General features: G+C 44.8%; 1 protein-coding gene across 2 annotated transcripts in view; it reads left to right on the forward strand.

The window, feature by feature from the left end:
- Nucleotides 1–1,698: 1,698 nt before the first annotated feature.
- IL16 (interleukin 16) overlaps nucleotides 1,699–12,055 on the forward strand; it is an 82,011-nt gene continuing 71,654 nt past the window's right edge. The window contains exon 1 of one of the 2 annotated variants that reach the window (XM_068991142.1): nucleotides 1,699–2,025. In XM_068991142.1, the coding sequence (XP_068847243.1) occupies nucleotides 1,714–2,025 (312 nt within the window). In that variant the 5' untranslated portion in view covers nucleotides 1,699–1,713. The remainder of the gene's footprint in view (nucleotides 2,026–12,055) is intronic. The other variant, XM_068991140.1, reaches the window with a different exon arrangement.

The raw sequence follows: 12,055 nt of genomic DNA on the forward strand, positions 1-12,055 counted from the left end.
ACACTGTCTTCGTTCAAGAAGATGTTCTTGGGGAGATTATATAATATGAAAGGGTTTCTGCATGATGAAATGCTGGAAGACCTCTGCTTTTCCTTATTCAGTACTAGCTGTGCACCAACAGCAGTACCCGTGGGCCAAGAGCATCCCACAGTCTGTTATTCTGGCAACAGGCTTTATTTTGTGGCTTGGGCCTGAGTCAGAACTCTGCAGCATCAGAGCCCCTTTAACCACCTGCCTCATGGACAGGATTCATGCCTGAATCCATGACAGGCATTTCTCAGTGAAGCGGAGCTGAGCTGTGCTGAGAGTGATACTGTTGACCTGATGAGTAAAGCCAGTTTTTGACTCATCCCAGGGTTTGATCCCATGGGGAAAGATGACAAAGGAGACCCTCAGCCTGGCTGAGATACTGACCAGGTGTGACATTGGTGCTGGGGAAGGGCACACAGGTTTGCCAGGTACCTGTTGTGTGCTAAGCCCTTTGGCATGAACCATCTAAGATTCACCTTCTTTTATACTCAAAACAGTCCTGGTGGGTTAACATTATGTGAGCCTCCCAAACCTCCTTGTAGACTCTTTATCTGGGAATTGGGCTTCCCAGGTAGCTCAGTGGTAAAGAATTCACCTGCCAAGCAGGAGACACAGGTTTGACCCCTGGGTCAGGATATCCCCTGGAGGAGGAAATGGCAACCCACGCCAGTATTCTTGTCTGGAGAATCCCATGGACAGAGGAGCTTGGTGGGCTACAGTTCACGGGGTCCAAAGAGTTAGACATGACCGAGTAACTAAACAGCAGCAGCATCTGGAAATTGAGGGCATAGACATCAGCAATCTTCAGCCTGGGCTCTGAATCCCCAGGTTTACTTGGAGATGCTACAGGAGTGACCAGGGGTAGCAGAAGGGGACTGGCAGGTTCAGCCCAGTCCTTTTCTCACTCTGTCCTGCACTATAGGCTGGAGTACCCCATACACTCTTGTCTGAAGAATGGCTTTTACATTTAAAAGTCTCACAGGTCTCTGTGATCTCTAAACTCCTATCCGTGATCTGATCACTGACTGTCCTGCGAATGCTCTTTGTGGCTTTGCATTTGAACCTCTTTCTCTCAGTGTCTCAGTGTCCCTGTGTGTAGAAGGAGGGTTTGGATAAGAGAAGCTCTGGGCTCTGTGAGCCTCAGAGTGATTGTTGTTGTTCAGTTGCTAAGTCGTGTCTGACTCTTTGCGACCCTCATGGACTGCAGCATGCCAGGCTTCCCTGTCCTTCACTGTCTCCCAGAGCTTGCTCAAACTCATGTTGGTTGAGTCAGTGATGCCATCCAACCATCTCATCCTCTGTTGTCCCCTTCTCCTCCTGCCTCCAATCTTTTCCAGATCAGGGCCTTTTCAAATGACTCAGCTCTTCACATTGGGTGGCCAAAGTATTGGAGCTTCAGGAGGGTGTGGTAAACACTTGATCCCTCCATGTGGCCGGCACCCTGGAAGGGCCAGTCAATCGAATGATGATCTCTCCATCTGTCCTGCTTCACGGACATCGTGGCTCAGTTCCAGGACTTGTGTCTCGCTCCACTTGTCTGCAGCAAGTCCCATCACCTCTTCCTATTTCCTTTCTCCTCCAGGGACCCACGAAGTGGTGGCTAAACCCAGTCCAGTCGCCACTCATCAGCCGAGGGCCAGAGATCAGGAAAGGAAGAAGGGCAGCTTCCCCTCCTCCCTGAGGATGGAGCCGCACAGCCGTTCCGGAAAGAGCAGGAAATCCACCAAGCTGCGGTCAGTCTCCCGCTCCCTGATCCTCTGTAACGCCCGGACCAGCGATGACAGCTCAAGCCCCGACGAGAGATACCCTGACCCCTTCGAGAGTTCCCTGGGCCAGGGCAAGGAGGGAATTTTCCACTCATCTGTGCAGCTGGCAGACACGTCAGAGGCCGTGCCCCGCAGCATTCCTGACCTCACACTGTCCTCTGAGGCCACACAGCTCCAGGCAGCTGGGAACGATCGAGGCAAGGCCTGCAGGAGGATGTTCTTCATGAAGGTGTGCCCGGGTGTGTGGGGTGGGAGGAGTCCCCGGTGGCTCCTGGGGCCATGAATGAAAGTCAACACATCGTCCTAGTCCAAAGTCAGGGAGGCACCGAGTTCGCATTCTGAACAAGAGCAGGGAAAAGGTGATCATGAAGGCTTCTCTAAAGAAGGGACATTCAGGACCTGAATGAAGAGAGCAGAGAAGTGAGTCATAGGAACATCTGGGGGAAGAGCATCCAGGCAGAGGGAACAGCATGTGCAAAGACAGGAAGAGGAGAGTGTGCACAGGGTATCCAGGGAAGAGGGGAGTGGGGAGGACGGAGTCGGGCAGGGAGCCAGTGTCCACCAGACATGGAGCTTTACCCTCAGAAGGATGGGGAAACATGGGAAGATGGAGCAGGGCTGCTGGTGGTTTAATTGCTAAGTCATATCCAGTTCTTTGCGACCCCAGGGACTGTAGCCCACCAGGCTCCTTTGTCCATGGAATTTCCCAGGCAAGAATACTGGAGTGGGTTGCTGTTTCCTTCTCCAGGGGATAGTCCCAATCCTGCAATCAAACCTGCATCTCCTGCATTGCAGGTGGTCTCTCGCAGGCGGATTCTTTACCAACTGAGCCACCTCAATAATTTTAACAAGCCCTCTGGCTCCCGAGCAGGGAGTGGAGCCTAGGGAGGCCAGTGAGCAGAACTACGACCATAACCCAAGCCAGAAGTGATGTGGTTTTACTGAGGGGGTCATGGCAGTGGTACTGTGGATGGTCAGGGTAGGTATTTACTTTCAAGGCACAGCTAGCACCATTTGTCCATGGGAGGATGAAAGGTGGCAAGTTTAACTGCAATTTCTGCCTTGACCAACCCCAGGGAAGGAAGATGGTGTATTCTAAGATGGGAAATATTCAGAGCTGCAGAAATGACCAGTAAAAGGTGAGATGCCACCAGAAGGACATAGGATTTGACAACGCGGGGGTGGGTGGGAGAGACTCCCAGGTGGAGGGAACTGCATGAGCAGAGATGCAGCAATGAGGAGGCCCCAGTGCTGATGCATGGGCTCCGTGCACAGAATGGTATGTCTGGAGCTATGTTCTGGGAGCCTGTCTAGTGGCAGGATGCTGGAGACCTGGGGAGGCCAGATGAACGGGCAGAGGGCAAGAGACTGGCAAGGGGTCTGGGGCAAGCCTCACCTTCTCGTCTCTCTGTGAGTCACATGTGCACTAAATACTTTGGTTTAGATGGTGTTTTCACAGTTCTTTCTCATTGACCCTTTCCAGGGAAGAAGGAGATCACAGCAGCATTTGTATTTCAGGGGCAGGAGGATGAAGTACGGCCTAAGGGCTGGAGGTGTGGGCTCATTAGTCTGATTGCTTGGGTTTGAGTCCAACTTTCCCAATTAGTAAACTGTGTGTTCCTGGAAAATTCACTTTACCTTTAAAAAAATTTTTTTTTTAATTTATATTGAAGTATAGCTGATAAACTGGAGGAGGGCATGGCAATCCACTCCAGTGTTCATGCCTGGAGAATCACCACGGATAGAGCAGACTGGCAGACTTCAGTCCTTGGGGTTGCAAAGAGTCGGACATGACTGAACGACTAAGCATATAGCTGATAAACAGTGTTATGATATTGATAGTACGTTTGCTGCAGGTTTACGGCAAAGTGATTACACATACAGATGTATCTGCATGCTAAGTCTCTTCACTGGTGTCCTACTCTTTGCAGTCCTATGGACTGGAGCCTGCCAGGGTCCTCTGTCCATAGGATTCTCTAGGCAAGAATACTGGGGTGGGTTTCCCTTTCCTTCTCCAGGGGATCTTCATGACTCAAGGATCAAACCTGTGTCTCATGTCACCTGCATTGGCATGTGAACTCTTTTACCACAGGTGCCACCTGGGAAGCCCCTATACATGTATCTATTCTTTTCCAAATTCTTTTCCCATCTAGGTTGTTACATAATATTGAGAAAGAGTTCCCTGTGCTACACAGTAGGTCCTTACTAATTGCTTTAACTTTTTGTGTGTCCGTTTGCTCATCTATGAGATGGAGACTTTTAGTAATGATACATACTTCAGATGAGTTTTATGAGGATACAGTTATAAGTATTTACACAAGAAAATCCACCATGCAGTGCACATTGTTGTTGTTTAGCCGCTAAGCTGTGTCAGACCTTTTTGCAACCGGATGAAATGTAGACTCCTCTGTCCATGGGATTCTCCAGGAAAGGATACTAGAGTGAGTTGTCATTTCCTCCTCCAAGGGATCTTCCCGACCCAGGGATCAAACCCACATCTCCTGCATTGCAGGCAGATTCTTTAACATCTGAGCCACCGTCCTGTGTCAAAAGTGCCAGGGCAGAAAGGTACAAGTTGACAGCTGGTCCCAGTATCCTTTCCTGGAGGAGCCTCTGTGTCCTCAGGAACACCCGCGCCCTGTCCCTCCTCACAGGGATTCACTACTCCCCGCCCTGGCTCCTACCCTGCCTTGCACCCAGGCGTGACTCCATTGGCCCAGGGGGACTCCTCAGCCTCCAGCAATGCCATGGTTACACTGATTTCAAAACAACGTCTGGAAAGAGGCCCTATGACATCATGCCTGTTTCTAGAAACGCCTAATATGAAAATTAAAAAAGAGGAAGTTAGATAAATAGCCAACTGAAAAAAGGAATAAAAGCCTTATTGGATGTGTTGTGTTTGGCACGACCAGGACTAAGTCAGTCAACGCCCAGGGATGTGCCAGAGCTAGGCAGGGACGTGTAGAATCTGAAGCAGACATTTGGATCTGCACTGTGCATTGAGGGTCCAAAGGGGCTTCTTCTTCAGGGTAGCATCCAGAGCCCTGGGGAAGAGTGTTCAAAGTCAGATTCCCCAACCTAGTAAATAGAAACTCAATGTATCAGACCTAGACTTTATTTTTTATTATTTTTTATGGACTTTCTTAAAAAATCTTTAATACATATTTTATTTCATCCAATATATCCAAAACATTATTTCATTAATATAAAATTATTATCAAATAATTATCCAAGTATTTTACATCTCTTTCTTTGTACTAAGTCTTTTGAAACCAGGCATATTACTTATATAACATCTCAGTTTGGACTAAAAACATTTTTGTTCTCTCTTTCTTATTTTTTAAATTATGAAAGTATGGTAACACATTTAAAAGAGACTTGGAAAGTACAGAGCAAAGTTACACATAGTCCTACTATATATTGCAATTATTTTTTTAAGTAGATAAATTAAGATTTTTAGTTGGGGTTTCCGGAGAAGGAAATGGCAACCCACTCCAGTACTCTTGCTTGGAAAATCCCATGGATGGAGGAGCCTGGTAGGCTGCAGTCCATGGGGTCGCTAAGGGTCAGACAGGACTGAGTGACTTCACTTTCACTTTTCACTTTCATGCATTGGGGAAGGAAATGGCAACCCACTCCAGTGGTCTTGCCTGGAGAATCCCAGGGATGGGGGAGCCTGGTGGGCTACCGTCTATGGGGTCAGAGTCGGACATGACTGAAGCGACTTAGCAGCAGCAGCAGTTGGGGTTTCAGTATCAAACTCTGAAAAATTAATAGAATGAATATACAGAAAAGTAGAAGGATATGGTAGACCTGAAAATCACCCTGAACCAGTTCAACATAATTAAGATTTATACAATTTTCACACAACAGTAGCATACAAATTCTATTCAAGTTCCCATGGATTATAAACTAGGACACATTAGGACATATCCAGGGACATAAAACATGGTGCAAACTTTTCATAAACCTAGACTTTTCAAAGGAAGGAATGCACAGTCTTCTTGGCTACTCCAGACTCACTGTCTTTTTCCAAATGGAAAGAGTGTTTTTTAATGCCCTTTAAGTAGAATATGGAATGCATTGAGAGATTGGGATTGACATATATACACTACTGATACTATGTATAAAATAGGTAACTAACTAATGAGAACCTACTGTGTAGCACAGGAAGCACTATTCAGTGCTCTGTGGTGACCTAAATGGAAAGGAAATCCAAAAAAGGAAATCCATATGGACATGAATTTGAGCAAACTCCTGGAGATATTGAAGGAAGAGGAGCCTGACATGCTGTAGTCCATGGGATCCAAAAGATTCGGACATAACTTAGCAACTGAACAACAAAATGTGAATGTATAGCTGATTCACTTTGTTGTACAGCAGAAAATGACACAACATTGTAAAACAGCTATACTCCAGTAAAAATTTTTTTGAAATTAAAAACATTAAAGTTATAAATCAAGGTAAAATATTTTTAATATAAATTTATTTATTTTAATTGGAGGTTAATTACTTTACAATATTGTATTGGTTTTGCCATACATCAACATGAATCCGCCACAGGTATACACGTGTTCCCCATCCTGAACCCCCCTCCCTCCTCCATCCCCGTACCATCCCTCTGGACCATCCCAGTGCACCAGCCCCAAGCATCCAGTATCATACATCGAACCTGGACTGGGAATTCGTTTCATATATGATATTATACACGTTTCAATGCCATTCTCCCAAATCATCCCACCCTTTCCCTCTCCCACAGAGTCCAAAAGACTGTTCTATACATCTGTGTCTCTTTTGCTGTCTCGCATACAGGGTTATCATTACTATCTTTCTAAATTCCATATATATGCGTTAGTGTATTGTATTGGTGTTTTTCTTTCTGACTTACTTCACTCTGTATAATAGGCTCCAGTTTTATCCACCTCATTAGAACTGATTCAAATGTATTCTTTTTAATGGCTGAGTAATATTCCATTGTGTATATGTACTACAGCTTTCTTATTCATTTGTCTGCTGATGGACATCTAGGTTGCTTCCATGTCCTGGCTATTATAAACAGTGCTGCGATGAACATTGGGGTACACATGTCTCTTTCAATTCTGGTTTCCTTGGTGTGTATGCCCAGCAGTGGGATTGCTGGGTCATAAGACAGTTCTATTTCCAGTTTTTTAAGGAATCTCCACACTGTTCTCCCCAGTGGCTGTACTAGTTTGCATTCCCACCAACAGTGTAAGAGGGTTCCCTTTTCTCCACACCCTCTCCAGCATTTATTGCTTGTAGACTTTTGGATCGCAGCCATTCTGACTGGCATGAAATGGTACCTCATTGTGGTTTTGATTTGCATTTCTCTGATAATGAGTGATGTTGAGCATCTTTTCATGTGTTTGTTAGCCATCTGTATGTCTTCTTTGGAGAAATGTCTATTTAGTTCTTTGGACCATTTTTTGATTGGGTCATTTATTTTTCTGGAATTGAGCTGCATAAGTTGTTTGAGATAAGTTTTTGAGATTAGTTGTTTGTCAGTTGCTTCATTTGCTATTATTTTCTCCCATTCTGAAGGCTGTCTTTTCACCTTGCTTATAGTTTCCTTTGTTGTGCAGAAGCTTTTAAGTTTAATTATGTCCCATTTGTATATTTTTGCTTTTATTTCCAATATTCTGGGAAGTGGGTCATAGAGGATCCTGCTGTGATTTATGTCAGAGAGTGTTTTGCCTATGTTCTCCTCTAGGAGTTTTATAGTTTCTGGTCTTAGGTTTAGATCTTTAATCCATTTTGTGTTTATTTTTGTGTATGGTGTTAGAAAGTGTTCTAGTTTCATTCTTTTACAAGTGGCTGACCAGTTTTCTGAGCACCACTTGTTAAAGAGATTGACTTTAATCCATTGTATATTCTTGCCTCCTTTGTCAAAGATAAGGTGTCCATAGGTGCACAGATTTATCTCTGGGCTTTCTATTTTGTTCCATTGATCTATATTTCTGTCTTTGTGCCAGTACCATACTGTCTTGATGACTGTGGCTTTGTAGTAGAGCCTAAAGTCAGGCAGGTTGATTCCTCCAGTTCCATTCTTCTTTCTCAAGATTGCTTTGGCTATTCGAGGTTTTTTGTATTTCCATACAAATTGTGAAATTATTTGTTTTAGCTCTGTGAAAAATACCATTGGTAGCTTGATAGGGATTCATTGAATCTATAGATTGCTTTGAGTAGTATACTCATTTTCACTATATTGATTCTTCTGATCCATGAACATGGTATATTTCTCCAGCTATTAGTGTCCTCTTTGATTTCTTTCACCAGTGTTTTATAGTTTTCTATATATAGGTCTTTACTTTCTTTAGGTAGATATATTCCTAAGTATTTTATTCTTTTTGTTGCAATGGTGAATGGGATTGTTTCCTTAATTTCTCTTTCTATTTTTTCATTATTAGTGTATAGGAATGCAAGGGATTTCTGTGTGTTGATTTTATATCCTGCAACTTTACTATATTCATTGATTATTAGCTCTAGTAATTTTCTGGTGGAGTCTTTAGGGTTTTCTATGTAGAGGATCATGTCATCTGCAAACAGTGAGAGTTTTACTTCTTCTTTTCCAATTTGGATTCCTTTTATTTCTTTTTCTGCTCTGATTGCTGTGGCCAAAACTTCCAAAACTATGTTGAATAGTAGTGATGAAAGTGGGCACCCTTGTCTTGTTCCTCACTTTAGGGGAAATGCTTTCAATTTTTCACCACTGAGGATAATGTTTGCTATGGGTTTGTCATATATAGCTTTTATTATGTTGAGGTATGTTCCTTCTATTCCTGCTTTCTGGAGAGCTTTTATCATAAATGGATGTTGAATTTTGTCAAAGGCTTTCTTTGCATCTATTGAGATAATCATATGGCTTTTATTTTTCAATTTGTTAATGTTGTATATTACATTGATTGATTTGTGGATATTGAAGAATGCTTGCATCCCTGGGGTAAAGCCCACTTTGTCATGGTTCATGATCTTTTTAATGTGTTGTTGGATTCTGATTGCTAGAATTTTGTTAAGGATCTTTGCATCTATGTTCATCAGTGATGTTGGCCTGTAGTTTTCTTTTTTTGTGGCATCTTTGTCAGGTTTTGGTATTAGGGTGATGGTGGACTTCTCCCTCGACAAACACAAGTACTTGGACAACCAAGGTCAAATGAGTTCTTGGGTTTCTTTCTCTCTCTCTCTCTTTTTTAAAATATCATTTTATTTGGCTGCTCCAGGTCTTAGTTGGGGCACACAGGGTCTTATAGTAATGGCATGTGGGGATCTAGTTCCCTGACCAGGGATTGAACCCAGGCCCCCTGCATTAAGAGCACAGAGTCTTAGCTACTGGACCACCAAAGCAGTCTCTGCTATTGGATTTCTCAGTGTTCTGCACTAGGATGTGGGGGCCCTGGCTCTTGGCCACCAGCCATGCTCCTCTTTCTCCTTCTACCCCCTGCACTGCCCAGTACCACAAGAAGTCTTACCTGCAAGCACGTGGACACCTACAATTCTTTAATCTAGGAAGTAACCACCCTGGCATCTCTCCAGCCTCAGACTCTACACAGATTGGTATTTTTTGCTCTTGATCAGATAGATCCAGGGGAGAGAGATTATGGGGTTGGGGACACAAAGGTCTCTGGATGCAGTCTGACCCCTCCCATCTCATTTGTTTCTCAGTTTCTCTCCAGCTAAGTATTAGCAGATCACCAAAGAGGCCTGAAGCAGTCTTTATCCATCTGAGAGCTGGCGCTCTTCATGGCACTGGATGAGATTGGGTACTGGCACATGCTAGTGACTGTATAAATATTGTGGAAAGAACGGTTGCATAAATGAACATAATGAGGCCACCCTTGACGTCGAGCTTCTATTGACATAGCCTGAGCTTGCATTTTTTTTTTTTGGGGGGGGGGCCAACCCATGGGTTTACATTGGACATTGCTTTTGGCATTCCCACTGGTTGGGGTCTGGAGTCACTGGACACTCCTTCTGGGAACAGGGTGGCAGCAGATGAGACCAGACCTGGGGCAGGTCCTCCCTTTGGGGCCGCCTTCCTAAGAGGACTCAGGATGCTTTGATCCACATGGGAACAGCCTTCATTTTGTGGAAGACCCTGCTTCTCTTTATGAATTCAAATTACTGGTTAGGGCAAGTCATCACTTGCGCAGAGTGACTCAGGAGGCACTGAGGTCGGAGCAGCCGTCTCAGTCTCTGGCATGTGCTGTTGGGTGGAGAGAGGGCAGTCAGGGCCCTCTGGGAGCAGACGGGTCCCCTCATTTAGCTGCCTGCGAGCCCGCTCAGCCTGTGGCTTTGAGGCCCAGGCTTCCTTGGCAAGTGGGAAACCCAATCCTTTGGCCGCCTGCCCCTTCCTGCCACAGAAGAGCAGCTTGTGGAGACTGAGAGCAGCCCTTGGGAGGGATGGTTGGGGTTCCAGGACTCCCACAGAGCCAGCCGCATCCCCAGTGTGGGGGGAGAATGGGGAGGGAGCCTAGGTGGTCCACGTGCAGGAAGCGGGAGGGGCGGCCCACAGGTACAATTTGGGGCACTTGCCGCTTCCAAAACTTCACGTGATTTCTGGTCGCTGTTTCTGTTGTCAAAGACATCTGGAGCTATTTGCCTGGAAGCTGGTCTTTTGAGTTTCGTTAGTTCTGACAGGACAGCATTTGATTAGGGGAAAGGGGGTTGGTGGAAAGAAAAGCGAGAGAAGAAGGGGTATTGTGAAGTAGCAGTAAACAAACCATCTACCTTTCCTACTCTGTGTTCTTTCTTTTCTTTTTTTAAGATTTTTTAAAAAAATATGGACCATTTTTTAAAAGTCTTTATTGAATTCATTACAACATTGCTTTTGTTTTATGTTTTGTTTTGTTTTGTTGGCCATGGGCCAGGTAGGATCATAGCTCACCAGTCAGTTCTGTCACTCAATTGTGTCCAACTCTGCGACACCATGGACTGCAGCAAGCCAGGCTTGCCTGTCCATCACCAACTCCTGGAGCTTGCTCAGACTCATGTCCATTGAGTCAGTGATGCCATCCAACCACCTCATCCTCTGTCGTCCTCTTCTTCTCCCCAACCAGGGATGAAACCTAACCAGGGATCAAACCCACATGCCCTGCCTTGGAAGGCAAAGTCTTAACTACCGGACCACCAGGGAAGCCCTCCTACTCTGTTTTCACTGTGGCTCTTCGTATGTACATTTCAAACCACCTAAAGCTTCTCCTTGTTCTTTGTATCCAGCCCCCTGATTACTGGGATTCCCAGATGGCTCAGTGGTAAAGATGTTAGGCCTTAAGTCTGCCGCTTTATCACAGTAAGTCACTTTACTGTCCCCTTTCACATACAAACCTTCAACTTGGGAACTTTCAAAGATGCAAACGTACATGCTCATGTCCCATTGCACAAGTTAGTTCATGCGTCTGGCATACACTGTCATTGTGTGCATCCTCTACAAGTGGTTGTGCTTGTGTGCAATTTTACTGTACAGTACTGTGTGGATGGCATCACCGACTCAATGGACATGAGTTTGAGTAAACTCTGGGAGTTGGTGATGGACAGGGAAGCCTGGCGTGCTGCAGTCCATGGGGTCGCAAAGAGTCGGACACTGCTGAGCAACTGACTGACTGACTATATAGAGAACAGTAGTGCAGGATCTTTATTTCAAGCCCAGGATGCCTGGAAGCAAGAGGGTAATAGAATTTAATCCAACAAGTTACCAGAACCTTTGTCATCAACATCAGGTGTGAAGGACATCTCAGCTTGCCCTCTTCCTCCTACTGCTGAAGACCCTTCAGCTCGACCATCTCCCACCTCCTCTCGCTCCTCCAGTCAGTAACTCTTCTTGCCTGTTCACTCGATGCCAGCCCCTGTGTGCCTGCTGTTGTACTGTATTCCTGTACTTCTCAAGATACTATACTGTAAGATTTTAAATGGTTTATTTTTTGTTTTGTTTTTGAGTGTATTATTTGGGTGAAAAGCATTATAAACCTATTACAGTACAGTACTATATAGCCAACTGTGTTAGTTGGGTACCTAGGCTAACTTTGCTGAACTCATGAGCAAATCGTACCTATGAACACGCTCTCAGAATGGAACTCATTTGAATGTAAAGGACTTACTGTATTTGTTTTCTGTTTGTTCACTCTATTTCTTGTTCCTTCGTTGCTTTTCTTTTGCCCTCCTGTGGATTACTTGCACATTTTTCAGGGTTCCATTTTGATTTATTTATAAAATTCTTCAGTATATCTCTATAATTTTCACTGTGGTTG

This window comes from Capricornis sumatraensis, chromosome 19, assembly GCF_032405125.1.
Source record: "Capricornis sumatraensis isolate serow.1 chromosome 19, serow.2, whole genome shotgun sequence".
NCBI lineage: Eukaryota > Metazoa > Chordata > Mammalia > Artiodactyla > Bovidae > Capricornis > Capricornis sumatraensis.